The 21,425-nt window shown below is 34.2% G+C and overlaps 4 protein-coding genes across 5 annotated transcripts; 3 read left to right on the forward strand and 1 right to left on the reverse strand.

Annotated features, from left to right (window-relative positions):
• The first annotated feature begins 282 nt into the window (after nucleotides 1–282).
• On the forward strand, nucleotides 283–1,256 carry LOC125869298 (phosphoprotein ECPP44-like). The gene is made up of 2 exons (XM_049549871.1): nucleotides 283–607; nucleotides 734–1,256. Exons 1-2 carry the CDS (start codon nucleotides 500–502, stop codon nucleotides 896–898), a joined length of 273 nt encoding a protein of 90 aa, XP_049405828.1. The 5' UTR covers nucleotides 283–499; the 3' UTR covers nucleotides 899–1,256.
• Nucleotides 1,257–9,794: 8,538 nt separating this feature from the next.
• On the forward strand, nucleotides 9,795–13,768 carry LOC125853403 (L-ascorbate oxidase homolog). The gene is made up of 8 exons (XM_049533084.1): nucleotides 9,795–9,981; nucleotides 10,160–10,269; nucleotides 11,372–11,642; nucleotides 11,884–11,986; nucleotides 12,077–12,422; nucleotides 12,659–13,024; nucleotides 13,109–13,187; nucleotides 13,299–13,768. The coding sequence occupies exons 1-8, from the start codon at nucleotides 9,832–9,834 to the stop codon at nucleotides 13,491–13,493; spliced, it is 1,620 nt and encodes a 539-aa protein (XP_049389041.1). The 5' UTR covers nucleotides 9,795–9,831; the 3' UTR covers nucleotides 13,494–13,768.
• A 465-nt stretch (nucleotides 13,769–14,233) lies between these two features.
• LOC125845875 (GDSL esterase/lipase At5g55050-like) lies at nucleotides 14,234–16,335 on the forward strand. The gene is made up of 5 exons (XM_049525372.1): nucleotides 14,234–14,587; nucleotides 14,999–15,141; nucleotides 15,268–15,489; nucleotides 15,583–15,829; nucleotides 16,066–16,335. The coding sequence occupies exons 1-5, from the start codon at nucleotides 14,329–14,331 to the stop codon at nucleotides 16,287–16,289; spliced, it is 1,095 nt and encodes a 364-aa protein (XP_049381329.1). The 5' UTR covers nucleotides 14,234–14,328; the 3' UTR covers nucleotides 16,290–16,335.
• Nucleotides 16,336–16,770: 435 nt separating this feature from the next.
• On the reverse strand, nucleotides 16,771–20,279 carry LOC125853337 (receptor-like cytosolic serine/threonine-protein kinase RBK1). Of its 2 annotated transcripts, none has more exons than XM_049533005.1 (7): nucleotides 20,135–20,279; nucleotides 19,784–20,024; nucleotides 19,590–19,699; nucleotides 18,708–19,497; nucleotides 18,014–18,250; nucleotides 17,781–17,930; nucleotides 16,771–17,268 (listed from the first exon to the last, which is right to left on the reverse strand). In XM_049533005.1, the coding sequence occupies exons 1-7, from the start codon at nucleotides 20,242–20,244 to the stop codon at nucleotides 17,116–17,118; spliced, it is 1,791 nt and encodes a 596-aa protein (XP_049388962.1). In that variant the 5' UTR covers nucleotides 20,245–20,279; the 3' UTR covers nucleotides 16,771–17,115. The 2 variants fall into 2 exon arrangements, with proteins under 2 accessions (XP_049388962.1, XP_049388963.1); XM_049533006.1 differs by having other exon boundaries at nucleotides 17,079–17,285.
• Nucleotides 20,280–21,425: the final 1,146 nt, after the last annotated feature.

A 21,425-nucleotide genomic window follows, 5' to 3' on the forward strand; every position in this document is an offset into this window, starting at 1 on the left:
GTGAAGTAGAGTCGTCCAATACACCTTGTAATTTTCCATCTTGTTTGAAGCAATGAATGTGTTGCAGGTCCCCAAACCTGGTCGGTGTCAAGATTCTTTGCATTTCATAGTCCAATACTACCCTTGGCAATCTTCCTTTAAACACATAAAAAAAAGGAAACCATTGGGCCTTTGCTTTACACAATGTAACGTACGAACTAAGGCATAAACAAGAATATTTAATTAAAGACATGATAATAAATCTCAATTTGCGTTAACCGTCCAAACCGACATTTCACTTCTTTTTTTTGGCTAGGTAGCACCAGTAGCCGAGACATTCCCAAATCTACTAGTATTTGTTTCGCCTATATAAACAGTGTCTTGAGCATGACTATATATAAGGCACAAAAATTCAGTGAAAGCACAATTTCAAATTCAAATATCGTAACTTGTAGTAGCTAGTCAAAGAGAAAATGGCAGAGGAGACAATGAACAAGGGTACTAATGATTGTTCAATTTCATGGGAAAAAAAGAAGAAGACAGGGGTCACCACAATGACACTGTCAATGTGGAGGAGAAGCAGAGTCTCATGGAAGCACTTCATCGCACTCACAGCAATTCTAGCTCGGTAAGCTAATCTACTTTAATAAGTCTTGCTGAAATTTTAATTTGTTGCACAAAAATGCATGAAAGAAAAGTAAGTTTCTCTGGTTCTTTTTTTTTTATTCTTATGTTTGATAACTTGAAATTTCAGTCAAGCGATGATGAGGAAGTAGAAGAGGGCAGTACTAGGGAGAAGAAGAAGAAGAAGAAGGGACTTAAAGATAAGACGAAAGAAAAGATATCCGGTGATCATGATCAGCAAAAAAGCGAATTCATTCCCATGGATAACTGCCCTGCTCCACACGAAGAAGACTAGAAAATAGGATTTATGGACAAGATCAAAGAAAAACTTCCAGTAACCACAACAAGACTGATCAATAAGTAGCAGCTGCTTATACTACTTTAGATGAGCAAGACCATGGAGGTGAACCAAAAGATGAGAAAGAAAGGATTGCTTGACAAAATTAAAGAGAAATTGCCACAAGAACAATAATGACGAAGAGAAACACAAGTCTAACTGAAATTATGATGAATTAATCCTCTAGCTTATGCACTACATTCAGATTGCAGTTAATTTCACTTGTATTAGTCTATGTTTGAACTTTGAAGTAGTGATGTGATCCTTGTAACTGGCCTCATGTGCCATTGATTTTCTATTGTATGTTTCAATTCCAAGTAAATGAAATTTTCTATTGTATGGATAAAGTATTGATGTCATCTTTCCTAGCATTATGATACCTCACTTAGCTTATCTATTACTCCTAAGTCCTAACAAAATTTGTTTATAACAGGATAAAGTAATTGCTGACACCCAATTTTGACCCTCCCAATATAGATTAATCATCGAGTTTCTTCAATTTTAAACGATCTAAAATAATTAGTTTTATAAATTTCAAAAATAGTTTGCAAGTTATCTTAAATAAGTTTTGTCACTTATTATAATTTTTAGACAATATTTATATTTCACATATTTATGTATATAATTAGTATATTTTATGAATATTCAAAAATCATCTCAAAAATATTTTGTTTAATTAAATATTTGGTTAATCGTTTTAGTTATATAATAGTTTAGGTTTTAAATTGTTTAGTTTATAATTAAGTTAATTATTTTATTCTGTTGATGTTAAGAAGCTCATTAATTAATTTATATAAATTCGTCTTGTTTATGTTTTAGCTAAATTCATCGATTAAATTCGATATGGTTACCTTTAAAATTTATTTGGCCTCTTGGTTAATTACAATTTTAGCCAAAATCTATCAAATTGGTTTCAACCCATCTTAAGACCAAGTTTGGGCCACCTTCAGCAGCCCAATACCAATTAGCTGAAATACCCAACCCATTCCCTTTGTCCAGCAGCTTTTCCTATGGATAAACTACCTTATTAGACATACATCACAACTATATATACTAATATTATCTTTACTTTCAAACAATTACATATATTACCACTTTTAATATTTTATATCATATATTAATATATTATTTGAAGATACAATTAGATTATTAGATACCTACATATCTTAAAACTAGGATTGATTAATTATCTGTTTAATTAACTCTTTCACTCCAAATCAATCACTATCTCTTAATTCTCCCCTCCCATATTTATTACTCAATGATGTCTCCTCCTTTTTGATTCAAGAATTTCATCGTACAATTTCATTCCAACAATAGCTAATCTACTCTCTTCTTCTCAAGATATCATCACCATGACCGACAAATTCTCCTGAACTCAAATATTATTCTGTATTGTTCATTTATAACTAGATCAAATCAAAGTAACTACTATAGAGAAAACTTTAATTCAGAGTATGTCTTGATTGTTTGTCTCTGAAAGAAATGGATCTTAGTTTTGATTATGTTATACCACAACGCAAAAGGATCAAAGGGAGTATTGTAGAGAGTTTTGTTTGTTGGTGTTCTTCTAAGGCTTTCTTTGGTTACCGTGACATGGATTTGGTAGTACCAACATTACTTTGATATAACCCTTGAAACATGTGTATCCAATATGTAGTAATCTTAATTAAGATCGAAGTTGTATTTTTAGTAATGGGGTGTTTGACCATGTATATGTATCCATCATTAAATTTCGGATACATGATTTTTAACAATACGATGATATTACTGATACGATAGATACTCTACAGTCGTGATTTGTTCCTAAATTTATGTGTTTCAGCTACATTTCATATTTAGATACACATAATTAAATGTATATGCTTATTTTGTATTCGATATATATGTTTTTGGATATAACGTATGAAAATTAAATACACGTAATTAAATGTATATGCTTTGTCTTTTTGTATATTCCATACTTAGGTACACATAATTAGATGTATATGCTTACTATGTATTCGAGATACATGTTTTTGGATATAACATATGCAATTGATACTTGATACATCAAATTAATACTAGATACGTATAAAAGATACATGAAATTATAATATTTTGTATATATATATAGATACATAATATCAATACTAGATACCTATAACAAATACATGAAATTAATGCTAGATACTTCTATGATACATATGAATGTACTTGCAGGACACTCATGTATCTAAGTGTTTAATTTATTGGANTTTGTATATATATATAGATACATAATATCAATACTAGATACCTATAACAAATACATGAAATTAATGCTAGATACTTCTATGATACATATGAATGTACTTGCAGGAAACTCATGTATCTAAGTGTTTAGTTTGTTGGATACATCATATATTGATAATAGATACATTAAATTAATGAATTTATTATTTTAAGAGTAATAATTTGATATTTATCAAATTGCATTACCAAGATATACATGTTTTTATCTTATATTAATAATATTAATGAATTTACTATTTTAAAGAATAATAAAATGAAATTAATTATCTATGTATTTTGAAAATCCTCAATTACTCCTCTAATTAAGGAAATTAGTCCCAAACAATTAATTTAAATAAATAAATTTTGTATCTCAATTTTAAAATTCGGCAGATACATGTATCTCATAAATTCAGACTCATGTTTCCTAAGCATAAAATGTGATACATGAAGTAATATTTGAAACTATTGAGAATCTCAATAATTAAAACCTAAACTAGTGGGATTTATGTGGTTTGCCCTTTTCCTATTCCCTTTTACTCGACCTAGCCCACTCTCTTTACCTCCGATCCATCCCATTCCAAAGCAATAGAAACCCAGGACTAGGGGTGTTCACGGTTTGGTTTGGGTCGGTTATTAGTCAAAACCAAAACAAAACCAACTTAATCGGTTTTAAAATTATCAAAACCAAACCAAACCAAACCAAATATAATATGCATTTATTGATTTGACTGTTTTCGGTTGGTTTGGTTCGGTTATTCGATTATTAACCATACATAAAAATAAAAGAAACAATTCATTCAAAACGTGAAAAAAGTGACAACAATCCATTCAAACAAAAAAATAGTTAGAATGACTGACATTACAGAACTTTCGATCATTGAATTTACTGAATAAAACTTCAAAATTCACTGTTTTGGCATAGAAGGAAGAGACAATGACATTTTCAGTCCCACAAAGAATTTTCATAGACACTCGTATACATGAAACCAATAAGAAAATATTCTCACCTTAGATATTTTTTCTTTCATAAGTAAATTACAAATAAATTTTGATGAAACATATATAAAAACTTTAAAATTGTTTATTAATATAATATATCATGTATGTATAACAATAAAATTTATGTATATAACTTGGTTCGGTTCGGTTATTTCTTTGATTTTTTTTGAACAAAACCATAACCAAACCAAACCAAAACCCAAATTAAATCGATTCATTTAATCGATTTGATTTGATTTTTCGATTTGAATCAATTTTTATCCAAACCATAAACACCCCTGCCCAGGACATTCACTTCCTCAACGTAACAGCAACAGTAGCGGCGTCTTCACGATGCCAACGGAAAGCATCTCTAACGTTCACAAGCACAGCGACGAGTACACGGAAAACAACATCAGTGAGCAACGGTCCCAAACGGCGTCCGATTCCAACGTCAAAATAGACGGAAAGCAAATTCCAACGTCTCCTTCCTCAGTCTAGTACTGTCGTTGTGCAGAGAACTCGGCGATTGCAGTCTGAGGCTTGTCCTTGTGGCTTCGAGATTGAGCCACGTAGCACGAGAAGGACGAGGAGATCGATCGAAGCCGTCCACACTACCCCCTTCGTCCGGATTTCGTGGGAATTTGGTTGAATTCTCATACAAGCACCAGTTTTTCCCTCGTGCTTGGGAAGATTTTGAAAAAAAGTTTGAGTTGGGGATTTTCGATTTTGCCCCTGGTTCCTATCCGTTTTTCATCCTTTTCTCCCAAATTCTTGAACCCTATTTTTCCCTATAAATACCCCCCTTCTTACTCATTGTTTTGGAAAAAAAGAAAGTTGAGGAAAAATACTAAGAATCAGCTAGTTTTCGAAGGCGTAAGGAGACTAGAAATCTCGATTTCGCCCAGTCTTTGCTATCGTTTGCTTGTTCTCGGAATCGCACTTTAGTGGTGTCGGAAGAAGCTCGTCCCTGCTCGTTCTGTCTCGGTTCTGCTGCCCTTGAAAAGGTGATACTCATTCTGGTTTATGTCTCTTTTACTTTAATATGATGACTGCTTGATCTTGGGCTGCATAGAGGTTTCGAAATGTTTAGATTTTTGGAAGCTTTTAACTCATTGTTGTCTGTAAATCAGTGGTAGAGTTTGTTTGATAAGATGTGGTTGTTGTTTGTTTTCGTTTTCAAGATGGCTTAATGCTCGTTTGAACTTGTATTGTTGTTTGTGTTCTTCTCGATGTCGCCGCTGATATTCTCGTTTTAAGTTTGGTTTGTTCACTTGTCAACCACCATGCCTCTATACTATCCCTGCTTGCTGAAATAATATTCTCATTTTTGACTATACTTCCCTAAGTGTCATAGAAGTCATTTCGTTATTTTCCTTGTGTGTTTTCGAGTATAGATTGGTAGTTTTAGTTCACATTAATGTGGCTCGTTTGTTTTGGGATCATTTTGTAGTATGAAATTATTAGACATGTTTAGTACTTGACGATTACATGTTGCTTGGATTCGTCCAATCCTTTTGGTTAGCTAATGGTTTTGTCATTAACTTGAAAGAGTTCTCTTGTCAGCATGAGCATAGCTTTATACTACTGATATTGTTCCTGTCATTTTAGTTCCAGTTCTGTTCCATGTTTTCGATTTGAAGTGGTATGGTTGTCACCTTAATAGAGTAGTTTAGCTCGGGATTTCCTTAATTCCGTGTTGCTATTCATTCCATCTCGCATCTTATAACTTGATATAATTTGTCTTGGGTTCTCTGTGACTCTTATTTCGAAATTTTTGCCTTGCTATCGTGTCAATTTTCATGCTTGTGGTTTGTAGCTTCTTGAGAAAATAGGGGTGGCCACTTTGTTCTTAAAAAGAGGGACCTCTCATTTCTGTAGATACTTTTTTTTAATTTGGGTTAAATACCACCTGCTATATTTGTTCATAAATGTTGTTTTAAGGGTTCAAAAGGTATTAGAGTGTTTCCTTCCAAATTACTTAAGCTACCGATTGTAAATTAGCTAGCAATTTAATTTTGTTGTGTTTGTGGTCTGTTCTTATAGTATATATAGTAAAGGAGTCCAGAATACTTGGGTTGATCTTTTTTTGGTATGCTAAATGCATTTCTCGTCGGTGTTTAAAGTGTGAATTCATGAATTAAACTTTAGTATAGTTATTTGCTGTTATGAGGTTGTATTTAGACGAGTATGTGTTGCATAGTGCAGTCAAACTCTCATCTGTTTGAGTTCACTTCAGCAAAGTCATCTGGATTCCTACTTAGTATAGCTTGTCTTGGGGCATGTCAATTATAATGGAAGTTTAAATGTGTTCTTTTCTCATGTCATCGGAATTTGAATTCATACTAATATATTTCCTCTTTTTCTCTGCTGTATGTAAACTCTACTGAGTCCATTGTGCATTTCGGATGGGCCATAAAGGCCCCAAATTCTCTTGTCCCTCAGTCAGCCACTAGGGCAAACTAGGAACCTGGTATACAGGTTTGAAGGCAGCAAAATAAGGCAGGAAACTGAATTTTCAAGCTCCGAAAAGCCCCAAAAAGGCCAGATACTTGCTGTATACAGCCGGGGATACGATATACAGGTTGCAAAAAATGCAAGAATACAGGTCCGATGAAGAAATACAGGTCAAAAGCTGATATACAGGAATAATGCAGAAATATGACCTAAAATATGGCTATACAGTGGTATACATAAACGTATACACTGATTTTTCAAGGCAAATGGGCCCAAAGCTTGGGTAATTTCCAGCAGGTCCAGGTGGTGGAAAAATGGGCTGAAACCCAATGAAATTTTCAGCAGGATTGATGAAGAATTCAAAGGGTCATGATTTTTTATATTTTTAGTATTAGGATAGGTTTATCATTTGGAATTCAATACCTCCTCTCTTTAAAAAAAAATTAAGTTTTCTTCAAATCATAAAGTTGAGTTTATTTTTCGAAAAATAAATTCATTTCATTTTTAATTTTTATTTTTTATTTTTTCGAGCAAAAAATAAAGAAGTGAACATGTGTGTTCAGTGAAGTCAGATTTCCGATACTGAAGGTGAAATCTGTAGCCCGACTAGTTGTAATAGGGCCTGCAGCCAGATCAACTGTCCTCTTTTATACATTGAGAATGGCCCAAAAGTTCAGCAGGCCAGGCCATAAATACTGCACAATTTTTCTCCGGTAAAATTTTAAAAATAGCCAATTTTGTAATCCATGACATTTCAAACTTAAAAAAGATGGAATTCGATCCACAGACATCGGCAGCAGGAGTTTGACTTCAGTGCAAAATCCATGACACTATTTTTAAATCTTTCACTTGTTAAGTTTGAAATTCATGGTAATGCTATTCTGTCAATATCTTCCACATCAAAATATTTATTTTTTGACGAAATTTTGAACATTGGCTATTTCTCAAAAATCAGTGGCTTAAGCCATACAAATTTTCACAAAACAGTAAATTTAAGTTTTATATTGAGTTACAAGTTAAAATTAATTTACTACTCTTATGATCAGTTACATTCCTAAGGTAAAATAAAAGGGAACAATAATAACAAAGGAAGAATGGAGAAGCTAATTCCCATACAAATTTTCACAAAACAGTAAATTTAAGTTTTATATTGAGTTACAAGTTAAAATTAATTTACTACTCTTATGATCTAGTTACATTCCCTAAGGTAAAATAAAAGGGAACAATAATAACAAAGGAAGAATGGAGAAGCTAATTCCCATGCATGCATGTTTTCATCATCAACGTCAACCGAATTTTTTTCTCAAAAAAAGGGAGGCAGTTTTGTAGTTGTAATGTAGTCACAAAATTAAATAATATTTACGTATGGAATACGCACAAGAATTCCGTGTGTCTCGTCAATAATCACGGATACACCAAAGTTTCCAGCCTTATAAAACAAGAAAATTAAATAGGAACTATATTTATGAATACAATCAACGCGGCATGCATAAGACTAGAAACTAGAAGAATCAAATTATATAAAAAAGTTGCATGCCAGCTTTACTGTTCAAACTCACTTAATATGACAACAATATTTATTTTACTAATGCATTCCCAAAAATATTCTGTCATTATAATGTTATATATTATGCAAATTAGTTTCATTAATAAGCTACTATTCGTACATGTTCATGCATTATTTTAATTCTACAAGTAACTATGTATACTAGTACATATATCAATTAATCGCTTCAAAATAACATTAAATAACTTGTCTCAGTTTTAATATACTATTCTGATATATATTTATCTCGTCAATAAAAACAGATCTAAGATAAAACTTATGAGTTCAATCTTTCTATTCTTACCATTGACTTTTAAATTTTTGAATTGTGAATTTATAAACTATTAAAATTTTAAATTTTTATTTTTTTCCACATGGATTTTTATGTTGTTTAAAAATATTAAGTTACATTTAATATGAACATTCTTACTTATATTCTCCATCCTCATTATTAACACTTAAAATCCATAAGATTAAAATTCTGACTTCGCCTCTGATTATTTCGAACTCAGATGTGAAGAAAAATTATGTAATAATTTTATTAAAATTGCAGTAACCCAATATTTTAACATCATCCACCTCTAAATTATTTCTATTATTTATACTCAAATTCAGTGTTAAGTAACTTTAGAAAGTTAACTTAAGGAAACTCTATGCTCGAGTGTACGTTCAGAAGCTTTAATTTGTAGTCTAAGGAACTCAAAGTGAGTAATCAATATTTTCCATCACACAAGTATAAATTTTATATATAAACAAGATCTAGACTTATCCACCAAACAAAGTAATTTAATTAACCTTTATGTAGACGTTAATTAAAGTGAAAATTATGAATATGCGCATGAATTGATTACGGCTAAGTAATAGCTAAAATTTGTTAGATTTGCTAGCACATCGATTTTTACAAACTAAATGAATTACTAATAACAGTTTTAACGCCTGGATTGAAAATTGTAATTAGTACTCCTAGTAATTTTTTGGACTTCTTCCAAATAGAGTATACAAAACAAAAAGACCTAAGAATTTTGGGATATTAGTTTTAGACAAGTCTAACCTATATAATCACAAAATTATAAATTTAGTCCTATAGTCTGGGTCCAACACGAGCATTTTATTTTATTATTTGTTTGATTTCTCATCTATGTCCATTATTCGTACTGGAAAATTCAACTTCAAACATAAAACACTCTTTATAAAAAGCAATTTGAAAAACTCGACCTCTAATTATAAAAATGAATGAGTACTTGTTACTCTTTTTTTCTTTTCTCAGGGTTTTACTTAAATAATTATAAAACGTTGTCTGTCAAAAACTATTCGGAGCAAGAACATCGAGACTACGGGGGAAGAAAAACAAGTGGAAAGTGAATACATGGTGGGGTCAGTAAAAGAGAGGATGAAGAAACTCCCTTTTTTGGTTGAGTTAGTTATACTACTAATTACTCAATTCATACTTATGCCAGCCTGGCATGGCGCAATGAGGCGTGTTTTCCATTCTGTTACTAATAATTAACTTTACGATATATGCTTCTTTTTCTTTTCAAATTCCATACGCAAACTTCCATCTCTTCTATATAATATATAATATATATACAAACAAATAAACTCTACATTTCTCATTTTTCCTATATATATATTTGTTACTTTCATCGATCATCGAATGAGGTCGGAAAATGGAAGAAGGTGGTGTTGGATTGCGCTACTACTGGCGCTGTGCATGGAAGGTGTAGTAGTTGCAGAGGATCCTTACAGATACTTCGACTGGAGAATCACTTACGGCGACATATATCCTCTTGGTGTCCGCCAACAGGTATATATATATTTTACTTTATTAGCTTCTCCCAATTTTATTTTATATATATATAATTAAGGATATTTGACGAGATCTCTATACAAACTTTTGATTATATATATACTACTCCATAGTTTGTGAGTTTCTAAACGGTAAAAACTGATTATCAATTATACTACTTTTGGATGATGAACAGGGAATTCTGATAAATGGGCAATTTCCGGGTCCTGATATACACAGCGTTACAAATGACAACCTCATCATCAACGTCCATAATGACTTGCCTGACCCTTTTCTTCTCACCTGGTATATTTCCATCACCTTTTCTTTTTTTCATATATAAAATATATTGATAGTGTAAGTATTCGTTATATATAAATTAGGTTCCATAATTAAACATCCTTTTATTCTCGTTTGCATGCATATATTTACTTATGAAATGATATAGCGTCTCTTTGACACATTCTAATATCGCCGGATAATTAGAAACACCCTTATTGTTGTTTGTACACAATGATCTTACCTTTTACTCCGTGAAATAGACGTTTAATTTTACACTTTACTGTAGATCATGACTTAATACTAAATATAGCATATCTATGTAAGTTTTCGTAAATGAATTTAAGCCTATAAAAAAAAGCTTGTTCGGTTTAATAAGTGGTTTGTTGGAAAAGTAGTCCATGACGAAACGTCAATAGCATAAATGAAGAAACATAAGAGTTTCCTTGTGTATGCTACTAATTTCTTCATTTTCTCTTGGCTTCGCAAGAATATTTTACATACATTTTTGATGAGTTGAAAAAATAGTATATTAATTTCTAAAATAAGACATGGGCAATAGATGTTATCAAGTATTTTGACTTTTTCAAGATGAGGAAAGTCATAAAAAGCCGGCAATAAGTTAAGCATTAACTAGCCGCATCTAGACTCCAGGGATTATAAGTTGTTCTACCCTATAACTCGCATAATTTTTTTTGTTTGTTAGGCACCTAATGTAATAGCCAGTTTGGACAAAATTTCAAATTTTGCTTATTTTAAAAGAAATACTTTTGGAGAATATCAAGCTGTGTTTAAGTACTAATTAATTTGATTTTATTTTGTTATCAATATTAGAGCAACAATACGAGAAGTTATCTTTTTAGCTTATTGAAAACAGTTTCCGATACTACTATTCAAAAACACTTATTTCCCTTGATCATAGATATCAACTCTCTAAAATAAACATTTTTTAACTTCTCAGAAACATGGTCAAATAGATCATAACACGCTGACAAAATTTTAAAATCTGTTGTAGGAAAATATGCCAAAGTGGTAAAAATGAACCAAACTATAATTGGATTTAGCAGTACTAATTAAGGAGGATCGTAATACGTTATACTAATTTACTAGAACAAAATTTACAATGCAGGAATGGAGTCCAACAAAGAAAAAATTCATTTGAAGATGGTGTATATGGAACAACATGTCCCATCCCTCCAGGACAAAATTTCACATACATAATGCAGGTGAAAGATCAAATTGGAAGTTTCTTCTATTTCCCATCACTCCAATTCCACAAAGCTGCTGGTGGATTTGGAGGAATTAGGATTCTCAGTAGACCAAGAATTCCAGTCCCTTTTCCTGAACCTGCTGGAGATTTCACTATTCTTATTGGAGATTGGTACAAAACTGATCACAAGGTAAATTAATCCAACATCATTTCATTTCACTTACAAAGTTAAGGAAAGATAATTTCATTTTCTCGTAACCAAACACCAGAAAATGACTTATATTACTCGTACAAAAATATTGTGTTGAAAAATGACTTCTGTCACGCTAAAGCACCTTAATCTTGGCATATATATTTCCTTAATAAGGAAAGGGGCTAAATTTAGTTTGTCTCGAGGATATTCGAGTTGTTGATTTTGGATATATTTGCAGGTATTACAAACAATTTTAGATCGTGGAAAGAGGCTTACATTCCCTGATGGCATTCAGATCAATGGCCTTGGTCGTGATGGTGCAAAATTCACTGTTGAACCAGGTATGCCAAGAAACAAAATGGACTCTTTCTGTTTCAAGAACCATTTCCACCTGTAGAATAATGAGCTGATAATGGGTGATAATTTACCAGGGAAAACATACAGGTTAAGAATATCCAATGTGGGACTTCAAAATTCACTCAACTTTCGAATTCAGGGACACAAAATGACGTTGGTTGAAGTTGAGGGAACTCACACAATTCAAACTACATTGTCTTCTCTTGATGTACATGTTGGCCAGTCCTACTCAGTGTTAGTCACTGCAGATCAGACTGCTCAAGATTACTACATAGCTGTTTCCAGCCGCTTCACCACTCAAATTCTCAATTCTACAGCCATTCTTCACTACAGCAACTCGAGAAAAACTGTTTCTGGACTACCTCCTCCAGGGCCAACCACTGATATTTCTTGGTCCCTAAATCAGGCGCGTTCTATCAGGTACAACACCCTTCTTGAATATTTTTTTTGTTCAAGTACACGACCATCTCATCAATAAAATTTTAAACTGTTAGAGAGAGCACACATTGACTTACTAAGCTATATCATGCCTCAAATGTCCTGCACGTTTAGACCTGTTTTTCATCTGTCACACACTTCAGCATTTATTTTTCAACAATGCAGGTGATTCAGTTTGTTCTTAATATTATGAAACTAATTTTTTCTATGATTTCCAGGACTAATCTTACAGCCAGTGGGCCAAGACCAAACCCTCAAGGCTCCTACCATTATGGTCAGATCAATGTCACGAGAACAATAAGACTAGCCAATCATGCTGGCTTAGTTGATAAAAAACAGAGATATGCAGTTAATGGTGTATCCTTCATCCCAGCTGATACGCCGCTTAAGTTAGCAGACTATTACAATATCGATGGAGTGTTCAAAGTTGGTAGCATCCAGGATAAGCCTGCAGGTCGAAATATTCACCTTGACACAGCAGTTATGGGAGCAGACTACAGAGTATTTGTAGAGATTGTATTTGAGAACAGAGAGAACATTGTCCAAAGTTGGCATCTTGATGGATACTCTTTCTTCGTCGTCGGGTAGTTACACCTGAACATCTCAGTCTATACACAAAAAATTCATGCACTTAGTTACTAAACAGTGACATACTGTAATTTTCACAGGATGGATGTAGGCAGATGGAGTCCTGCAAGTAAAAACCAATACAACCTTATAGACGCAGTTTCACGCTGTACCACACAGGTTAGAATCAAAAATCAATTCATTAATTACTCAATATTATGTTTCATAATGCCATCTTTCTAACTTCTGAATACAAAGCACAAAATGTTAAGTTTTTTTTAATCTTGACAGGTTTATCCAAGATCATGGACGGCAATATATGTGCCCCTGGACAATGTAGGAATGTGGAACCTGAGGAGTCAATTCTGGGCAAGGCAGTACCTTGGCCAACAATTTTATTTGCGAGTTTATACACCAGTTAAATCATTCCGTGATGAATATCCTATTCCAAAGAATGCTTTGCACTGTGGTAGGGCCAAGGGTTGAGCCATAAGAACATTATAGTTCTTCCAAAGACCAAGAAGAAGCACTTACTAATACTTCACAAAAGAAAAAATAAAAAGCCTTTGTCATCTTTTCATTGCTGCTAAGCATTTATCACTTCCAACTATTTTACTAATCCATTCCCACACTGTAATTTGTATTATTGCTTATTAGAATTCAGGCATGTATCTAGCATAGTGTTTGTATTAAGTCACTAATTATGTATAATGTTGTTTAAAGTTCCCCACTTACAAATAATAAGTCTCATAGAGTTTACACATCATGTGTTCCCTGTTAAGAGGAATGGGTAACTGTCACCGAAATAATTAATTGATAACTTCATCTGGAAAAAATACTAACCATCTTCAATGTAGAATAAGGCCAACAATAAAAACAAGCATATAAAGACATTTCTCACTTGCTTCTATCGTAGTAACAAGAACTTCTCAATTTGTTTCATAAAGCAATAATAGAAATTTCCTCAAGACAATTATAAAGAGACAAATAATCCAAGTTGATAAATAAGCATGCCGAAAATGCATATGGACTGTTTCATCAGAATATGAAATAAACAATTCTAAACCGTGTGATTAGAATTAAACAAACCAACTACTGGGCAATCCGCCCCAGCTTGGTTAGCAGGTATTCAGTGTCTTCTTCTGCTTTGGAATTTAAACGCATAATTCGTTTATGCTCAATTGAATAACCTATAAATTACCTTCTCTCCAGGAGGAAGATAGCGCAAAGGTATGTGTAACTAACTCAAACATACCAAGCACATAGATAGGAGAGAAGGAACTACACTAAAACAAACGTTGTTACCAACCTTGTTTTCGTCATGGAAAAGATGTGTCCTTTCTCTCTTCTTATTCTTCTGGCTCTATTAATATCTGTCCCCAACTTAGTCAATGCTGATACACAGCGCCCAACCCCACCACCTATTTTCATACTAGGGGATTCAACAGCAGATGTTGGAACTAATTCTTACATCCCTGACTGCAAAGCAGCAGCTAACTTTCCTCATAATGGCATTGATTTTGTCAACTCAAGGCCAACTGGAAGGTTCAGTAATGGACTCAACAGTGCTGATCATCTTGGTTAGTGTTACTGAAGTTTTAGCATTAGATCTAAGGAACATAACCAATAAGAGTTTGAGGAAGCATTCCTACTTATTCTACATGCATGTCGTATATTCAGTCATTTCACTATCACTTTCAAAAAAATTTATATGGTGGTGTTCGAGCTAAACTTGTGCACACCTCGACTATCTCACCGGGTATGTGCTATCTCCACCAGCACATGTATCAGGTAACTTTGCCCTGTCAACTAAGGATTAGGTAGATGAGAAGAAATTGCCTAGTGATTTTGGTCTCGAATGGTATTTGAACACTAGTCTCGTATTGTTTTTACTCATTTCATTGACCGCTAGGTCACACCCTTGAGTGTGGACATTTCACTATTACACATACAATGCTAATGGAGATTAATCTTGTCCTTTCTAACTGCAGCAAGGCTTTTTGGATACAATAGTAGCCCGCCCCCTTTTCTATTTCTTCACAGCCTGAAATACGGTCTTCAATTGGGTATATATCGAGGTGTAAACTTCGCCTCAGGAGGTTCTGGTCTCCTTGATGACACTGGCTTACAGCTGGTAAGCCTTTTCATTCCTAAAATCTGAATAATATGCTCAATAATCATCTCCCACAAAAGAGTAAGGAAAATACTTTGATCACTCCAACGTCTAAATATGTATTCATACCTATCTCTCTCCAAACAGAATGTCCTTAACTTGTCACAGCAGATCAATCAATTTGTCACTGTGCGCGAAAAATTGATTGCTTCACTTGGTCATGAATCAACAAAAGCATTGCTCGCAAAATCATTGTTCTGTATCAGTACCGGGAGCAATGACATCTTTGTTTATTTCAAGACCAGGAGTACATTGCCTAAAGAAGAGTTTATCAATCATCTCATGGAAGTGTATGAGAACCACATAAAGGTTGGTCTTGTATGTGAAATTCTTCCTTCAACTTGCCTAAGTAGAATCCCAAAGATGGTATATATATGAAGCTAAGACATCTGTATATAATAGACTTTGTACAGCCTCGGAGCACGGAAGTTTGGCATCATAAGTGTGCCACCAGTAGGTTGTTGTCCAGCCAACAGACTTCTGAATGGGACAAGGTGTTTCGAGCCCATGAATGATTTTGCCAGATGTTTCCATTCAGCTCTTGACAAGCTAATGTGCAACCTAACCTCAGAGCTACACGGGATGAAATATGCGCTTGGGGACACATACAAAATGACCATTGACGTTATAGATAATCCACATCCCTTCAGTAAGCACTTCTCTGGACAAATTACTCTACACTAAGGATGAAACGTTCTACAATTATGAAAGAATTTATGATTATACTACAATACACTATCTATGCTACTATTAAAAGTTTTCTCAAGAGGATATGACATAAAATCCTATTGTTATGAGAACTAATACATATTAGATTTCATTCTCTTTATTACCCAGTGAGTAGCAAACTAATAACGTGAGAATGATGTTTTCCTTGCATTTCAGACTTCAAAAATGTGGACACAGCCTGCTGTGGACATGGAGCACTAAAAGCCGAAGGAATTTGTAATGCAACAGCTAGTCTCTGTTCAGATCGCAGACAGTACATATTCTGGGACTTATTCCACCCTACAGACGCTGCTGCACGGTTGGCAGCTAACACACTTTACGGTGGTCCAACACTCTATGTTTCTCCAATTAACTTTGCTCAGCTGGCTGCAGAAAAATAGTGTCATTGAACCTACTGAATGAATGTCACAGATAATTAATTTCTCCTCATAGTCTCTATATATTACTTCCAATAATTTCTATCAATGGATCCTCTGCCTTAGAGGATTTGGTATCTTTTTCGTTATGTGCGAAGATATTTGTAGTCACTCTATGCATCTCAATATTTTGTTGAGACTTGAGAGGACTGAGACGATGTTTCTGTTCTGTGATGTTTTATGAAATTGAAGAAATAAATCACCTTCAGGCCGAGCTCATATACCCCTCCTCACTCCCCCAGCGTAACCAAAAAGGAGGAAAAGACCAACACAGTTTCTTCAATTGGAATCAGCAAGAGAGAAAACCAATAATAATAGTAATAACGTAAGGGCACATGATATTGATCTATGGAATTAGCAAAGAGGAAAATTAAATTCTAGGTTAAAAAATTGTTGGCGATGTTATTCAAGGAAAAATCTTTAGCATATTTCTGAGGCAAAAGACAGAGCTTACACTTCAGGAATAATGTTTGACTACATAATGACATTTCTGTTGGTACTCTAATATCACTTTTACATAGAACTACAATTTACTAGAGAAATGGTTCCTCTAATTCCATTTTCTCTTTTTGTCATTTTAATTTAGTGACTGGGTTGAGAGAGTGGTCCTCAACAAGGTAAGGTTAAGGTATGTGTACACTCTATCCTCCCCAGATTCCACTTGTGGAATCACACTGGGTATCTTGTTGTTGCTGAGAGAGAGTGGTGCACTGATGAACAAACAAAACACCAGTATATATATATATATATATATATACCAATATATCATGGAAAACTCAAGAATATGTGATCAGCTATCCTCTATGAACATGCCCGCGTCAGAATCTGATCCATAATATCTGCACAACCAACTTTCATCTTCTGAACCAATTCCATCAAGAAGCTCTTCTCTCTTTCTCTGCAGTTCTAACCAGCGCTCTGGCTCCTCAAACAAACGCAGGATCTGCAAACCAGCAAAATCTAAATTTTTTGTCTATTTCATCACCATTCACATTATTTTTAGCATCACTCATAAACTTTGATAGTGGCAATAATTTAGTTTCCATCATCATGAACTCACAAGTTTATGTCAGTATATTCCTGCTAGTTTATGCCAAAGTATGCTGAGTTTATCAAACGAGAAGCAAATTTAAGTGTATACTTTTGTTTTCTATTTGTCTAGAATGGGATTTGTAGATGAGGCTGAAACTTTCTCAGATTTAGAATCCTTGTTTTGCATTTTGTCGTAAATATTACAGCACATTCTTAGAGCTGGATACAATTGGTGAAATGCTGCTTTATTGATCAAGAAAATTAGAAGCAAAATCTAAAAAAAATCCAGTTAATTATGATTTAAAATTCATCAAAACAAGCAACTAAAAAAGAGTTCTCTTACAATTGGTTAGCAGGCTATTGATGACGTCAATATTAAGGAAAATGATTCAAAGAAAGAACAAGACAAAGAAAATGACTAACTGTTTTCATTTTTGGCCTCCTTGAAGATGAATGCAAGAGGCAGAGCCGTGCTGCAAACATCATTGTTTTCATCTCATCTTTGTTGTAGTTCTCATTTATGTCAGGATCAACAAGACGGTCACTAAGACCACAACTGAGCAGAGACCTTGCCTGCAATTCACATCATCTAGAGTCAAATCATTGAAGAAACATATTTATCTTTTGCTGTAGGCATACATGCTTCGTATTATTACCCACAACACTAAGCTTTCATGATGAGCTTCCAAGTCTTTTTCGATGGCTCGTTTCCCTGTGATCAATTCTAGCAGAACCACCCCATAAGAGTATACATCTATCTTCTCATCAACTTTGCCATACATGATGTACTCAGGTGCCAGGTATCCAAATGTCCCAACAACGTGAATTGGTTTCACACAAGCTGAATCTTGCTGAGTTTCCTGGTATACCACTGCTGCTCCAAAATCTGATAGCTAGGTTTCAGCTTCAAAAATCATTAAGTGTAACAAAAGTGGATGTAGAAATTTTATCGGCTACAGGCTACAGCTTATCCGAATCGATCATCTAGGCATCAGATATTCATAAAAAGTTATTGAAGTAAGAACAAATCCAGTCTTCACTTATGTGGCCTAAAAGCAACTAATAGGTTTAGAATTCACCAAGTAATGCATATGAACACCATGATTTTGTCAATCTTTTTTCTATCTTTAATGGTCCCAAATATGCTTTAGGTATGCTTAAGAGGCTTATCATAGTTATAGAGGAGAAAACCAAAAAAAAGGAATTAGATGACCCTTACATCTCTTAGTAGACTAGTCAGCAAGCATCTCACAATAGCATAGTTTCACAATGGAAATCAGTGTAACGCATACATTCTAATGAATATGAGAAGCCATCTAATGTAGGAAAGCAAGCTAATAAGAGACTTACTTGTGGGTGGCAATCATCAGATAAGAGAATATTTGATGATTTCACATCTCTGTGAACGATAGGAGGGGTTTGAGAATGGAGGTACTCCAATCCCCTTGCCACTCCTATCGCAACTTGCATCCTTGTGTTCCAATTAAGCTGTTTTAGTCTTTGCTCCAGACTGTCCTTCAGTAGATTATACACGATTGCTTGCATATCCTTACTGTAACTGTAACCGACAAGCTGAATTAAGTTCTCGTGTTTCAGATTACTCAGTATTTCAACTTCCTGAAAAAGATCATCCTCGGCGTATCGTGTGTTTTTAAGGACCTTCACTGCTGCAAGCTGGCCATTCTCGAGATTGGCTCGATAGACTTGACTATGTCCACCTACTCCGGTCAATAAATTGGGACTGAAGTTGTCTGTTGCGCAGCTAAGTTCATCCGTTGTGAAGCGTCTGGCGCAGCCCATTGATTCTAAGCAAGCTATTCTCTGAAACAGACTCTTAGCTGTAGCATTATTGAGCTTCTTGTTTCTAGGAAAAGTTGCATTTCTATTCGGCTGTGATGAAGTTGTCGTTGAAGAACATGTCATTGACAAAGATTTTTGAATCTGATACTTGTCTCTTGACAGTGTAGAGCTGCTGGACACTGACAGAGAGGACTCAGATGATTGAAAAACTTTAATGGGAGCACCTTCTTGGGAAGTCCCCGGCCTCTGGAGTAGGATTTTTCCTCCATTATCCATTACTAGAAGGGAGCAAGTAGGAGGCAATTCTTTCAAAATTTTGCCAGCAATCTGATCACTTGGCCTGAACATCAAAAGTCTAAATGAGACAAATATAGGGAGAGGAACCACCGAATGGATACCTTTAGACAAAAACAGGAGAGGAAAAATGTATACCTGGAGCTGCTGCATCCTACGGCAAGCATTGTGGCAAAGTTTATACGTACTTGATTACTCAACTCATTTATGTACGTCTCTCCTGCACAAACCTTGATTTGAAAATCCACCTGAAAGAAAAATATTTGTACACTACAGAATTAGCAATTTAGCAAACAATTGGTGGGCATGAACAGTTGAGAGTGCAAAATGACCTGCTTGGATTTACATAGATCCTCATGAATGTGAAAAGTATTTGGATCAAATGTATCATTTGGTTCTTGTACATGAACAGACAGAACATAGTCCCCGGGCATTACGACTAAATTGAGCAAACGAAGCAGCATTTCTCTGCTGCTGTTATCGGATTTGAGACCAACCACAATTGTTCTCTTCTTGGCCTTGGGAACTCCCCTGCATCTCAGGAGTGAGGAAATTCCTCCTTTGGCACTTGAACTACCAAACATTGTACACACTCAGAGTCAAGGGCAACGCCAGCATGCCTATCTAAACATTGAACGAATCTTGAATCGTTTTCAGGGTTTTGCTTTTATGTTTTAAGTTACCTGCATAAATCAGAGCAACCCCTGACGTATAACAGCATAATTTCTGGCTGTTCCTGGGATTTGTGGTCCTTCACCATAAATTCCAGTAGCTCAATGTTTGGTATTAGCATTTACTATAAAGTTGATACAAGTACCATACTACCATTAAAACAGAATTAAGACAAAATTTAACTCGCTCCTAGTGTGCCGACATTGCAATTATGAGTTTAAATGTACTACTTCCATTTTTTACAACTTGTAAACCAACGAAATTTTCAACGCATTCGCTTGGTGCCATTGCAACATAACTCGTATAAATTATCAACATTATTATTTATTAACTCGGCAAGTGGGTGAAAGAAGAATTTTTCCTATTTGCCTTTATTTTGGTGGGCAGAATTGCTAGTATGCGTGGAAGCCGATTAAGACATTACGGTTATCAATACAGCTCTCACTGATTTAAACTAGAGATAGTTAGCTCTCAGGAAAAGAAAAAAAAAACAGAAAGAAAGATGCAAGTTATTTGAAACTGTTGCACTCTTCCGTCCCTAATTACTTATTTACTTTTGAATTGATAAATTTATTAAATAAATAATAATTGACATAGTGAGTTTATTATTTTACCCATATTAATTATGAAGTGAATAAATTAAAATTTTAATATTTTCAAGAAATTCTATCTTTTTTAAAGTAGTTAATTGGGGGTATAATAGGTAAAAAAAAATTGTGTCTTGATTTGTTAAAATAGACAAGTAATTAAAAACAACTAAAAAAAAAAAAGTGGACAAGTAACTAGGGACAGAAAGAGTAATATTGGATGAAACCTCATTCAAATAGGTAAAAGTTACTCAAGTTCTCCAAGAATGCATGAAGGAATGATATTCAATTTATTTTGGCGGATGTTGCACACAACGCAATAAAAGCGAGTTTAATGGGGCACCAGAAGTTTGGTTATTCATCAATTCATTTCGTGCAAAAGCTCAATTCTGAATTCTGATAATGGCTCTCCTTTAATGTCTCTTTATTGTGCCCTACTCATGTGATACCCAACACAACATACAAACTCTTTCCAAGATGAGTTCCTCTTCTACTTTGTTTGTGCTCAACCCATTCTCACGAAACAATGTACCTGTCAATTGCCATATCAAGACTTACGCCCAATATTTAGTTACTGATGTAGATACCTTAACCTCTTACCTAACCTAGATTAGCTGTATACCATGATCTCTACTCCTATCCACAAATTTGACTCCTAAATTAGGCAGGCATCACAACTCCAACTGATCAGAGGCATATCTGCTGAAAACAGAGA

The sequence above is a fragment of the Solanum stenotomum genome, chromosome 1 (genome assembly GCF_019186545.1).
Source record: "Solanum stenotomum isolate F172 chromosome 1, ASM1918654v1, whole genome shotgun sequence".
Taxonomy (NCBI): domain Eukaryota; kingdom Viridiplantae; phylum Streptophyta; class Magnoliopsida; order Solanales; family Solanaceae; genus Solanum; species Solanum stenotomum.